General features: G+C 37.9%; 2 protein-coding genes across 3 annotated transcripts; one reads left to right on the top strand and one right to left on the bottom strand.

Moving 5' to 3' along the window:
- The first annotated feature begins 1,834 nt into the window (after positions 1-1,834).
- LOC113313144 (adenosine kinase 2-like) lies at positions 1,835-5,704 on the top strand. 2 transcript variants are annotated; one of them, XM_026561874.1, is made up of 11 exons: positions 1,835-2,011; positions 2,518-2,571; positions 2,979-3,025; positions 3,125-3,156; positions 3,243-3,344; positions 3,475-3,542; positions 4,187-4,457; positions 4,554-4,624; positions 4,726-4,768; positions 4,848-5,031; positions 5,314-5,704. In XM_026561874.1, exons 1-11 carry the CDS (start codon positions 1,929-1,931, stop codon positions 5,376-5,378), a joined length of 1,020 nt encoding a protein of 339 aa, XP_026417659.1. In that variant the 5' UTR covers positions 1,835-1,928; the 3' UTR covers positions 5,379-5,704. The 2 variants fall into 2 exon arrangements, with proteins under 2 accessions (XP_026417659.1, XP_026417658.1); XM_026561873.1 differs by having other exon boundaries at positions 4,702-4,768.
- Positions 5,705-6,717: 1,013 nt separating this feature from the next.
- LOC113308191 (auxin-responsive protein SAUR50-like) lies at positions 6,718-7,550 on the bottom strand. Its single transcript, XM_026556671.1, has one exon. The coding sequence runs from the start codon at positions 7,468-7,470 to the stop codon at positions 6,964-6,966; it is 507 nt and encodes a 168-aa protein (XP_026412456.1). The 5' UTR covers positions 7,471-7,550; the 3' UTR covers positions 6,718-6,963.
- Positions 7,551-14,384: the final 6,834 nt, after the last annotated feature.

Below are 14,384 nucleotides of genomic sequence, written 5' to 3'. Positions count from 1 at the left end.
TTTTTAATTAGTAACTACACCATTACTACTTTGAAACTTACAAACCAGTTTAGTAATTAGATGATTAGCCAAAGTAACATGTATGGTTAGAGATGGAGATGGTGACGTAGGATGAATGTTGAATATTTAGTGTGTATAAATTTAGGTACACTGGCCAAAGTGAAACTAGATATATGGTAAGATATATGTGTAACTGCATAGTACTTTAGCCATATTTTGGTGTGAATTCCATAATTAGTAGACCAGTCATATGCACATGTAACTCATGATTACACAAATCATATGCATGTGTAACTTCTAATTACACTAGTTTAATGCATGTGCAACTCCTAATTACACATGCTAAAATGGAAAAATCTTGCAACAAAAAATTTACAAAGGTACACAAGCTTTTATGGATGTGTAACTGCTGAGTACACGTCATATTTTATTAGAAGATGCATGTGTAAATCCCAGTTACACTACACAAAGTATGTGTAACTCCTAATTACACTTTCTTAGATAAGTCATCAAGTGTCTTTCTGTGATCTTTGTTATTCGCCTTGTAATTATTCCATAGTTTTGCTTCTATAGATTTTTTTTATCAAACCTAACCCTTGGATGTTTATTTTGTTGCAGATACACAAGCATTTTGGAATCGAGGAAGATAAGAAGGGAAGAGAACATTTTTATTAGAAGATCTCGTAGCTTATTTCCAAGCTTTCGTTTTACGTATTTCGTGTTTTAGCTCGTTTATTGTGTTCAATAACAATTGATAAACAAAGAAATTTTTGTAAATGAAATTATTGTTTCAATAACAACTGAATATAGATGTATAACTTCTAGATACACATTTAGGCTAAGTCCTATGGTCCTCTAATCTAGCAAGTAGATTAGCAGTCCACGCCAACTAGGGCAACCTCCTAAGTCTTATGGGAGTGCTAATCTAGCAGCTAAATTAGCAGTCCACGTCAGCTAGGACCACTGCCAGCGTTGTTTGGTTCAGCGCTTTAAATTTCAGCCGTCAGATCGAATTTTGTGATTTTTGTGATCCGTGTGATTTTTGTGAGCGCTGAACCGTTCAGCGCTAAGGTCACTTTTTGAACGCTGAACCATTCAGCGCTTCAATCTCGCTGCTAGTTGAACTGCGAGCACATGCTAGGAGAGAGAACTAGTGTTAACTTTTAGGTCACATTTTTTTTTGAATTGCAACACTTAACAGCCAATCTAGCAGCTCAATCTAGCCCATAAAACTTAGCCTTATTATGGATGTGTAACTTCAAAAATACACATGCCATATGCATGTGTAGCTTTTTGGTACACATGCCAAATGCCCATGTTAACTGTTTCATGACATATGAATGTGTAACTTTTTCATACAGAAATTCCCATGGTCGGCGACGGCGGTTGGAGGTGGTGGTGAGAGGTGGTGGTGATGGGGACATCATTTTACTATTCTTAATAATTTGGGCTAAATTTAAGTTTTCTTAATTAGGGGTTTGACAATATACACAAGGGTATGAATGTCTTTTAATAATTCGGGACTTAGATTTAAACCTCTTTTAAATTAGGGGCCTCATATTATGGGTAACCTATGGGTGGGGCCTTAGCCTAAGTTTTCCATAGTTGATTTTAGAAGACCCGATAAATATTCAGACCCGACGGATATTTAAGGTTTTTATTCGGTCCGGTTTCGAATCCATTAATTTAGAAACCGGACCCGGAACCGACTAAAATCACTGATTCTGGGTAGTGTACTACCCGGACCCGATAGAACCCGTTGTCACCCCTAATTTCAGCCACGGTTTTTGGCCTTGGGAAGAGCCTAGGCATCTCCATAAGACCCAGTCTTACACCCTCGCTTTCCTTCTCCTCTTTCTCCCGTTCTTCCTCTTCTCCGAAATCTTGTTTCCTTCTTTCGTTACTCTCGTAGTCGTAATCAACCAGAAATGTCTTACGATGGAATCCTATTGGGAATGGGGAATCCCCTTCTCGACATCTCCGCTGTCGTAGACCAAAAATTCCTAGAAAAGTAACTCTCTCTCTCTTTGTAAATCTCAGCAGTTATCTGTCTTTTAATTGTACGTTTGAGCTAGCCATGCCTAAATGAGTATAAGATGATTTTCGCAGGTGAGCTGTTCATTAATTGATCCCAGGGCATCGTCATCTTCGTGCTGATATCGTTAATGATTAGGCTTATCTATTCCTGAAAATGTTCTATGTTTCCATTTTGTGTCTTTTGAACGTTAATGATTTGTGGCGTTTGTTGCTGTAGTGAGGTTTCTTTTTTTTATAATAGCATTTCTTCTATACAGTCGTACAATACGGTGTACTTGTTCTGTTTTGCTCCATTCTAAGTGCACTTCATTTTTCTGCTTTAATAATTGTTTGGATTGTCGCAGTTGTGTAGATAATCTATCTAGTTGATTACTTAAGATCAAGATTAGTGTTTGGCCGAAAGCTTGTATTTGAGGTTCAGTGAGTGTTTTGGATTGATCAAGTTAAGATGGTTCTGAGAGTTTTGTATTCATCTGACAGATACAATGTCAAGTTGGCCAATGCCATTGTTGCAGAGGATAAGCACCTACCTATGTAAGTTAACTATTTTTGATCTTGGAAATAGTAATGTTATTCTAGTTTCATGCGTAAGTACATCTGACTAATTTGCTCCTTTTCTAATCGTTTTCTGTCCTATGATAGAAAGAAGACCTTGAAACCTTTTATCCACACCCAGTTATGCGAACATTGATGGCGAAATTGGATATTCACATTTTGACTATATAGTTCTTAGTATGACTTTACATTAACCTTGAATCTCCAATTCTCCATGTCAAAATAAGAATAGATTATGTCATCATTATAAATCATTCACTAATTATTAGAGCAGATTCCTATGATGGACTATTGTTGTATTATTGTCCCAAGAATTGTAATGTAACCACATAGCCACAACTCTTGATATTTTCGTAAAATAAGAATCTTTGTATGTGTATTCTTAGGTACGATGAGCTGGCTTCTAAATACTCCGTTGAGTACATTGCTGGAGGTAACACAAAGCCTATTTCTTAAGCTGATTACGCTTATTCGATGGGTTGTCGTTAAACATAAGTTAACTGAGTTTTACATTATCTTAACATACATACAGGTGCAACTCAAAATTCAATCAGGGTAGCCCAGGTATCGTTACCCTTATGGTGTGTAATCGCTACAGTTGTACCGTACATGCAAGCTGACTAGCTGAGTGAATATACTGTCTTTCGCAGTGGATGCTTCAAATTCCTGGAGCAACTAGTTACATCGGGTGTATTGGAAAGGATAAGTTTGGGGAAGAGATGAAAAAGAACTCCAAACTTGCTGGTGTTAACGTAAGTTGCCTCTCAGTAGTCCTTGACACTTCAATCGTTTTCTTGTATGTACAAAATTAAGGTGAGCATGTTTCGCAATCTCATCAAGGATATCTAATGCCTATTAATATGATCCACTATCTTCAATCAGGTTCAATATTACGAGGATGAGACTGCACCAACGGGTACATGTGCTGTTTGTGTGGTGGGTGGTGAAAGGTCAGTTCTGAATCTCACTTCTCTTCAGTTCTTTATTGTCTGATCATGCATAATGGTGATGAGAAATCTGTAGCCGAGGAGTTATTGTAAGATTAGTTAACTGAACTGAGTGTTGTGTTCGAACTTTGAAATTCAGTTTTCAAAGTAGTGATTTAGTTGTAGGTGGTTTCATTAAAGAGGTGTGTCTGTTGGCTACTTATTTCACGAATCTTATTTGGTCCATGCTATTTTCACCCCGGGAAAAATACTCAAACAGCCATGTGTATTTTTGGTATCATTCAAATCATTGTTGGGGAGTGCGATGGAGACCATGACACAAGGGTGATGGTGCTCTGATTACACGCATGAGCCCTGGTGATGATTTGGATATCTCTGACACGTCTGTAGTTAACATAGAAGGTTTATGTAATGTCAGGGTTTGGTATGGTAGCTGTAAGCCTGTAAATGGGGATACAATTTGGTTTTAGGTCCGAGATAAAAAGTCCTTTTTGTGAAATTCAAAATGGAAAGTGAGTCTCCGCATTTTATTGGTGAAACTTAATACTTGAAATTCAAAGGAAACGGACCCCTTGTTTTATTCTTTTTCTTCTTGCGAAATATAATGTTGAGAAATTTGGATTCGATGCATTGCAATGTATGTGCAGGTCTCTTATTGCAAACTTATCAGCAGCAAATTGTTACAAATCTGAACATCTTAAGAGGCCAGAAAACTGGGCTCTGGATATTTCCTCTTTACTCGCTTTTCATCACTATTCCTTTCGACTTTTGTTGTATGTTCTTTCAAGCCAACCCAAAGTTATATTCTTATCCTGGACAGTTGAGAAGGCCAAGTACTTCTATGTTGCTGGGTTCTTCCTCACAGTGTCTCCGGAATCCATCCAGCTTGTAGGTGAACATGTTGTAGCTCAAAACAAGGTAATTGCTGATAGGTTAAATTGCCATCCAGCTTGTTTGTTTTTCCATATCTTAGTAGTCACACTGAACTGCAGCTAAATTTAAACCCGTTTGCAGATCTTCGCAATGAACCTTTCTGCTCCCTTTATCTGTGAGTTCTTCCGCGATGTGCAAGAGAAAGCTCTCCAGTAAGCTTTTAAACCTGCATTTTCTATGATAAGAATTAAAATAAATCCATATATCACCACCGAACTTCATAATTCAGGTATGTGGACTATGTTTTTGGCAGCGAAACTGAAGCAAGAACTTTTTCAAAAGTTCATGGATGGGAGGTACACCTGGTTAACGTTAAATTTTGAGGATTTTCTTGGGGTTCAAAGTTTTTATATGATTATGCCATCTTTCTGGCAGACTGATAATACTGAAGAGATTGCGTTGAAGATTTCCCAGTGGCCCAAGGCTTCTGGAACTCACAGGAGGGTTACTGTTATTACCCAAGGTAAAGATCCAGTGGTCGTTGCTGAGGATGGAAAGGTGACATTGTTCCCCGTGATCTTATTGCCGAAGGAAAAGCTTGTTGATACCAATGGAGCAGGTATATTTTCGTATTAAGCATCAAGGGCCTTGCTTTAATTACTGTCGTTTACATCCTCCACTTTCACGCATCGACCAAGTTGGTGCACTACCCTAAGGACCAAATGAAACACATGGTGATAACCTGAACTCTCTAAAGTCCAAATAGAAGGTGGGAACCTTTTCTATGTGGTTTATAACCTAGTTTCATTATGTAAAGCCTGGTCTTTGAGCTAGAAAATGAGCTCCCTGAAATTCTTTTGAAAAAAAAAAATGCAGTTTATATCTACATTTTGGTTTGCAGGAGATGCATTTGTTGGGGGATTTTGTCCCAGTTGGTTAAAGAGAAGCCCATGGAGGACTGTGTGAAAGCTGGATGCTACGCTGCAAATGTCATCATCCAAAGATCCGCCTGTACCTACCCCGCAAAGCCTGATTTTGAGGACTAATATTCTTATCTCTCTATACCTTTGATGTATTAGCTGGTGTATTTGTTTAGCGCGGATGGTAACATATTATGTGGATGGGAGGGTATAGGAGGAACTGGGTGCAGCTTCATATGTTTTTGGTCAATTATCCTTTGTAGTACCCTTTGTTGGGCCACATTCTTGTTTTAACTAGAGAAAGAGACCGTAAGTAATAAAATTAGTTGTGTCAAACAAAAAAAAAAACTAATAAAATTAGTATGAACTAAATTGATGAGTCGTTTTGTTTCTATAGCACAAAGCTGCATTGGATGTCTGTCCTCCTCTCTGTTTTCTAGTGTTTGTTGGATTTCAAAATATTAAGACTACTGATGTAAAATTGTAAATATGATGGGCAATTCAACCAAGCCTGGGTGGAACTGCAAGACTCCTGGTTCCACATTCCTCTGCTCTATAATCCAGCTGGGCGTAACTGCAAGACTCCAGGTTCCACATTCTTCTGCTCTATGAATCCAGCTACTGAATATGCGCGTGAGATTTCAAATCTAGTCCTGGAACTTGTTATACATATACAAAATCACTGTAAATGACATTGGAGATGAATCCCGCAGATAGGAAGCTCAACTGTTGCACTTTTATTGTCAATTATGACTTCAGATGGGTACACAGGTGGTGTATCCGTCTGTGATTCGCACTGTGAGGATTTTCAACTATACAAGCAAATGAGCAATTCACATAAAATCAGTACATTTTAGTAATCAAGATTAGCATCATTTCTTGTGTGTGTTATGAAGTACAGCCAGACAAGTGTCATGATAATCCCCTCCTGCTGATATAGACGCTAAACGCAATCACTTAGCCAAACTTGGATCAATTGATTATCCAACCTGTGGCATTCTTAATTTATTCCTGGAACGCATTTAAGTCGATATGAAATCGAAGTAAATGAATTTTCAGAACTTGGGGGATCCAACCAACCTGATTTGGTCCGAATCCATGAATCATGGTCATGGCCTTGATCTGTCTCTCTCTATCTCTCTCTCTCTCTCTCACTCTGTCAGCTGAATCACTCTTACATGAGCCCATAACTATGGCTTTTATGAGGGGTGGAAGATGTGATGAGAGTGAGATTTCCCAGACAATAAATATGCTACTGGAAAAGTCTCTTGCATTCATTCATTCACGAATGCCTTGAAACTGTGTGCAGACACCTATTAAGAGAGAATATAGTAGTTAGTTGAAACAAGAACATCTATGGGTAATTGTTAAGGTACAAGAATAAGTACATTCATTAACAGTAGTAATAATTAAGCAAAAATAAAATAGAATTACAATAATTAGTTTAGAATTACAACAGTTAGTAAACTACATGCCACAGTTCTCATAAAACAACTCTACTACTCAGACTTCGCCTAAGACTTAATCGATCATTAATTAAACACGGGGTTTTAATAAGAAAAATAGATGAAGCAGCCGATCGATATCGATGGGTGATAAAATATGTTCTGTGACAATCTAGTCCCACATCCTCAAGATCGGCATAACAAAATACTCGGCTTCCCTGGCGTGTTAGCGCAGCGAATAACACTGAGGAAAACTTTCTCTTCACAAGGGATACATAGTTTGGAATGAGGATGAGTGAAATTATATTCTTCTCTTGCTCTATCAAGCAACGCCTTAAACAAAGGATGTTTAAGTAAACTGATTTTGATAACAAACCTCTTGTAGTCTTCTCCAACGTATACTACCAAATGACCTTTTGGTACATCTTTTGGGATACCAAGGGAGGAGGATGTTCGTTTCATAATGATTTTCTCCTCCTTGATACTATTCTCTTGCTCGTCTTCTTCTTCTGCATGGAGTAGAGTATCGTTGGCACATGGCGCCCTCAACATTGCCCAACATTGTAAGAAGCAACAATTGTCACCATCTCGATCATAACTGGTTGACGATGAAGATGGAGTAAGTCCTAATGTTGTAGTGCCCAGTTGTCTCCACCTGTTCAAGTATGCTTTGATAAACCTTCCCTTGGCCATTTTTTTCTTTTTTGGATGGAATAACTTCAGGCTAGAGATGTGTTTGTTGGGAGAGGGAGTGGGAGGGAGTGGGAAAGAGAGAGAGGACAAAGGGTGGTACGAAAGTGAAAGTGATGATGAGGTATATAAAGGTGATGACTCATGATGGGATAGTGATTAATATTGTGGGCTCTAAATTGTTGAAAAATCATTCATGATCATGATAGGCAGCTAAGAGGGTGAGGTGAGGATGATTGTGATATTTTGCTTTGTACAATAAGCAATACTCTACCTGCGTTTTATGACCGAAAACATTTCTTACCCCCAAAAAATTTATCTTGCCAACTGAAATACTATGACTGTCAGTCATCGGTTGCACGTTGCTTATGTGTGCGACTTGCCATATACTGGTACTCCTTTGCTATTTTTCTTGATTTCCATTAAGGAGTTTTTGGGACGAAATGAATAAAGATGAACGACAAACATACGCCTTTGCAAACTGATTGCAAAATACTCCATTAAGAGCATCCACAGTGGGCGAGTATAACCAAAAATTTGGGATGAGATCGTAACACAGTGGGACGGAGTAAAGATCAAATCTCAACCAAAGATCAAAACCCAGACCATATTTAGTCGCGACCAAATCCCAAATCCTAATATAGTCGGGCGTAAATTTAAAATCCGTTTGTTGTCAGGCGTAAACTTAAATTGCGTTTGTTAACGGGCGTAAACCAAATTTACGTATGTTGGTGGGGCGGAATTTAAAGTTACGTTTGTTGCGGGCGTAACATAAATTTACGCCTGATGAGACGGACAGCAGAATTCCGCGCGTTGCCAGGCGGACACCAAAATTCCGCCTCTCTTGGGCGGACACCAAAATTCCGCCTCTCTTGGGCGGACACCAAAATTCCGCCCCATACGGGCGGACACCAAAATCCGCCTCTCTTGGGCGGACACCAAAATTCCGCCCCTCTCAAACGGGTTTGCGTAGCAGATTTTTGACATGAAATGAAAATTTTCATTTCATGAAAATTTTCGAACGTTGGAATGATAAATTTTTCGAACGTTGGCGTTGGAGATTGCGTAGCAGATTTTTGACCGTTGGTAAGATATTTATCTTTTTCGAACGTTTGAAATTGAATGTTAATAACGGGTTTATTTTATACCTATATATACCAGATGAATTCCTTTAACATTTTCATATCATTCGTTGTATTCGGCAAGAAAAAAATAGTATCAGCAAGAAATAAGTCTGCAACTTTTTCAATCTCTTTTAATTCCCAATACACCAAATTAACAGTTTTAAAAAAAAAATTCATTAGAATCCATATGAAATCAATCTACTGCATATTCATTACAGACTTTAGAATACAAGCATTCCACAACCATACTACCATAAGAACATTACTGCCACTACACATCCATTCAAAATTGAATACATTCAAAATCCAATAAACAACCGCAACCTCAACTTCTTAAGAAAGAAGAAGGGTCGCTTACTGAAGGTGTTCATTCTTCCATGAATTTCATCTCCACTTTAAACCTATTGTAAGAATCATAAAATCCCAAACTGATATGAACAAAACTCAAATTAAAAAATTAAAAATTGACAAAACATAAATTAAACGTAAACCCAATTCATATCATTAAAAAAATCAATCTTCTTAACCCTGATTTTGGAAAACCCCCAAAAAATGTTTTAATTCTATCAAAACCCTAACTTTTAAAATTGTGAAATTCAAACATAAATTATCACAATCAAGTAAGAATATGATGATAAAAGAACGCCATAACTACGATTCACACCTTTTTAATGAAGTTATTGATCGATTTTGATTAAAAATCTTGTCTCACTCGACTAAAATTGGTGGTGGAGACTTGGTAGAGATGTAGAGTGGTAGACTAGTAGTACTGTTAGTAGAGAAGAATAAGAATACGAAGAAGAAAGAAGAAGAAAAAGATATGTAGAGTGGTAGACTGGTAGTACTGTTAGTAGAGAAGAATAAGAATACGAAGAAGAAGAAGAAAAGAGAGAAGAAGAAACAGTTGTAGGTTAGTAGTGGAGATGTGGTCTGTTAATGAAAACCTAATGGGCGGAAATTTTGGATACGCCCGTCTCAGGCGTAAAAATATTTTACGCCTCACAAATTCATCACGCGGACAGAAGATGTCCGTTCGTACAATTCCTCACGCGGACACGTGCTGTGTGACCGTGTTTAACTCGGGCGGAATTTATTTTTACGTTTCTTCGAGCGGTCATTTGGAATCCGTCTGATCAACGGGCGGAATTTAAGATTCCGCCCCATACGAAACGTAATTTATATTTACGCTTGATAACAGACGTGATTTATATTTACGCCCGTTTGAAACGTAATTTATAATTCCGCGCAGAAATGAAACGTAACTAATACTTCCGCCCGTCTTCATGCGTAAAATTGTTTTACGCGCGACCAAATTTGGTCTTCTCCCCATAACGTCACAATACAGATTAAACTCATATTTAGTCTTTTTATTTGGTCTTTGATCTTTGAGTTTAGTCGTACCATTGCAGTCGCTCTAAGGAGTAACATATATGCAAATTCATCGAGTCAATTTTGACAAAGCTCTTTGTTGAACATTCTTTGTATCACAAATTTTTTTTTATAACGATGTTGAAAATCACAATAACGTTCTTACCATCTATTTGAGAGTGAAAGATTATTATGCAAATTACAAAAAAGAAAAAAAAAGAAAAAAAAAAGAAACAACAAGTTTTTACATCTGTATCATGCAAATGCCAACTAGAAATACACGAAAATTATATGATAGGCGCTATAGCTGTTGTTTTCTCTATATGTTTCTTTTCGTCATTCGACTCTTTCTGTGTTTTCTATCACGCTGTGTACCTTATCACTATTTGACTACGAATATAATTACTATATAAGTTCGTTTGTGGTGATGCAACGGGATTGTACGTAGTGCACTATTGATACGAAAATGTACGATGCACCGTTACACTTCCATATCTCTGTCAAGACAGAGGTAACCAGCTAACATGTCTTTGATGATCGATTAGGATTTCACGAGATTAAGATGTACCCCACATTAAGTTGGGAGTAAGAGGATAAGATGATGAACAAGATATATATGCATGATAGAAGGATGGGAAATAGGCCTTCTCCCTCGGGTCTAGTGCTTATTTATCTATTGTACTTGCGATATGCATTCATGCTGACAAAAAAAAAAGATTAAAGGAAATTGAAATAGAAATTTCCAAGAACTCATTTATCATCACAGAAGTCTTTCTTTTTTGTGTTTGCCCGATGCAGCTTCTCTCTTTATCCACACATTTTTGTCCTCGAAACAGAGAAATTCCCTGGAATATTGCAATTGATCAATAGACTTGAGTTTATGATCACATATTACTTCAGACCAGCCTCATGCATGTCGAGTTATTGAACCAATTTGTGGTCTAGGATCTTCGATTTGGATATTTACAAAAATATCAAAGCGAAGCATGCATGGGTAGAGAGAGGCTGAGAGGAAGGCAAGTCTTTAATGCATCACATGTTGATAAATACACGAGGGGCCAATTTTTTTTTTCTTTTTTATAAATAAGCAGTGAAATTCCTGAAATTACAAAGAGAATCCCAAACAAACAAAGTTTACAACTTAGTGACTTTCAAACCATGTCCCGTAACCCGAAACCTGTAACCTAAATCCCATAATCAGAATCTCCTATAACCCGAATCCTTTTACCAGAATCTCCACCGGACAATCGAAATGTAACCATAGAACAGTAAAACCCGCCTTTAAGGGAGAATTTGAATCGGTGAAGCTAGATTCACAGCTCGACGAACCAATTTTTTTAATATCCAAACCTGAAGTCTCATACTGAATCTCAACTTCTCCTGCTGGTACCAAGAAAGCTTGCCGGAGAACGCGACGTAGCTTTATTTCCCACTGAATAAGATTAAATTCAACACTACTCTTGAGGTAATCCAACATCACAAACCAACTAACACACCCAGAGACCCAATCCACAGGATGAACCACAAGAACCAAAGTTACAAGGACTAAGCAACGAAAGCAGAAAATTAGTATAAACCTAGAACTAAAACTACCGACTGATAACAGAGATAACCCAGGTGAAAGTAGATCAGTAAACAACCCATAACACCAAGATCACAAAGAGAAATTCGACCAGCACCATTATTTTTGAAAACTCCCAACCTGTAAAAATTAGGTGCAGATGATGCCAAAGGACACACAGATGTTGTCACTTTCTTTTTCTCATAGACTAGAGCTGAAAACGTTTATGTGCTTTGATTTCTTTGTTTCCAAAGATCCCAATTCAACCATCCACAGAGATAAAAATCACCCAATACAAAACAACCTTCTTCTCTAGTTGATACAATCAGATCTTCACTTTCTTCAAACATTTGTACCTGCCGGAGAAACTCTCCGGTGAGCGATAAACCGCTGCAAATCATAAAAACTTCAATCCCTTTAAACCAACAAACTGTAATAGCAGATCTATAGAAAACCCCATCATAAAAGCCATAATAGCAAATCCTCCAAGAGAAAACTAGATCAAAACATAAATTGAAGAAAAAAGATACTAAAAAATCACAGATTAAATTACATACTACACCAGAAGATAAAAGACTATCTAACAAAACGACAAACAAAGGAGGACTGCCCAGATCCACTCCATTAAGAGCCGATCTGGGCAGAGGAGAGGTTGTCGGTGGAGTTCTTTTCGTTGAAAAAGAAATAAGGAGAAATGGGAGGAAAGAGAAAGGGGAGGAAAAAGAAATCCTCGTCTAAAGAAAGGAGGAGAGGCCGTCGGTGGAGTTTTGTCTGTGTGCTATAACCTTGAAAGGTAGATATAATTGATTTTGCACGAGACTTAACACATGAATGCGCATTCGAGTTTCTTTCGTAAATATAATTGATTTTGCACGTACAGTAATTTTATTCCCAGAAGAAAAAGTCGGGACCCGAGAGTAATACTAGAACATTCTCAGTATATTTGGTACCCCTGAACCTATTGATACAGCCATGGCTGCAAAATGGGGTAAATTTGCAAAGGTAAGAGTAAGACTTGATATAACAAAGCCTCTCCCAAAGGATATGGAGATTACTCTAAAGTCCAAGAGGAAGATTAGAATCACTTTCAGATACGAGAAGGTGCCCAGATTATGCTTTTACTGTGGTTATTTTGGTCACATAATGATACAATGTCCTCATCTATCCAAAAAACTGGAAGAGGATACAGCTCTCAGTACTGAAGATATTATGCTAAGAATGAATGATAGAACTTATGCGAGATACAATGAAGAGATTCGTGCTTTTATAAGCACACTGAAGATGACATGAATCGACGCATTGAAGGGGTGAAGAAGATGAATGTGGAGTCTCAAGAACCGTTGATGAAGGAAATTGATCTGGACGGTGAGAACAATGCCACGCGCACGCGGCTACTCGATATGGATTTGGAGTCGATGAGAATGAGCGGATCCAAAGGCGAGAAAGCACTCAGGTGCAGTCCAAGTGAGACAAATTTGCAGAAGACGAATGGCAATCTGTGTAAGGACAAATCCGCAGGTGGTAGTGCAACAAATGACATCACTGGCAGAGAGAATACGGTAGACGAAAACATGTTAGCAGATCCAAGAAAACCGTCTAGTATAGACAACAGACGTGTGGCAGAAAAGAAGTTAATGGAGCAGATTTTGTCGGGGTTGGAAACGGTAAGGAAAGAGATATTTAATTGTGAGACAGGTGGAGGAGATGATTCACAACCACGTAAAACTGACGTGGAGTCCACGTATGAAGATCCAAATCAAAATATGGGCAACCCAATAGGTGTGGATATTGAAAGACCAAAAGGAAGAATAAAAGCTTCAGCTAATCCCATAGTCAATCAAAACAAAAAACCACAAAACCCATGTCCCCAACCTAACCCTAATACCCCAGATCCAATTAATTTTAATCCTCAATCAAGCCAAAATTCCTCAATCAATGACACAGAAGACGATGATCTCATCTCTTCATCAACATCAACGAAGGAAAATTCGAAAAAGAAGGAGAAGGGATGAAATAAAAAAGCAAGAAACTCAAGTAGAGTTCAGAAAAACAAAAATGTTGAAGAAGTTCTGAGTGGGATGAAGAGAACAGCTTGTCCAATGAAAATTGATGTACCAGTGAAGAAGTTCAACACTACGAATTACCCTTCTATGGGTGTGGTGGCCGCCCAGAATCAGCCACAAGGTCAATGTTAATCTTCTCATGGAACTGTCAAGGATCGAGAAACACCTCGACAGTACAAAATCTAAAAGCGTTTCTTAGGGATTGCAACCCTCAAATTGCATTCTTGACGGAGACTTTAATGGGTGAGGCGAATTCATATAGATTGTTCAATTCGCTTAATTTTGACCAGTACAAGTACATTCCTGCAATAGGGAGAAGTGGTGGAAATGTGTTATTATGGAAGAATTCAGTTGATCTGGAAGTGTTGTGAGCTGACAAGAATGTAATTCATTGTCGAATTCATCATATCATCGAGAAAGATTGGGATTTATTATGTGTGTATGGGCCTCCTCAACAACAATCAAGGAACAGGTTCTGGTATGATCTTTATCACTATACTGCTCAATTACAAAACCCTTGGTTCATTGTAGGAGACCTTAATGCTATTTGCTCAATTAATAAGAAAAAGGGAGGAAGTCAAACTATAAACTCTGCAAATAATGAATTCAAGAATTTTATCAAAGATAGAGGACCCATAGACATGGGTTTTGTTGGTCCTGCCTTCACTTGGTCTAATGGTGTTGTAGTGAATGAACCCATTTTCGAAAGATTGGACAGGGCATTGTATACACCAGATTGGTACTTTATGTTTCAAGACAATGGAGTCCTTCATCTACCCAGGATAAGTAGTGATCATGCTC

Source organism: Papaver somniferum, chromosome 9 (genome assembly GCF_003573695.1).
Source record: "Papaver somniferum cultivar HN1 chromosome 9, ASM357369v1, whole genome shotgun sequence".
Classification (NCBI taxonomy): domain Eukaryota; kingdom Viridiplantae; phylum Streptophyta; class Magnoliopsida; order Ranunculales; family Papaveraceae; genus Papaver; species Papaver somniferum.
Note: the sequence above shows the minus strand (reverse complement) of the source record. Positions and strands in the feature narration are given on the sequence as shown.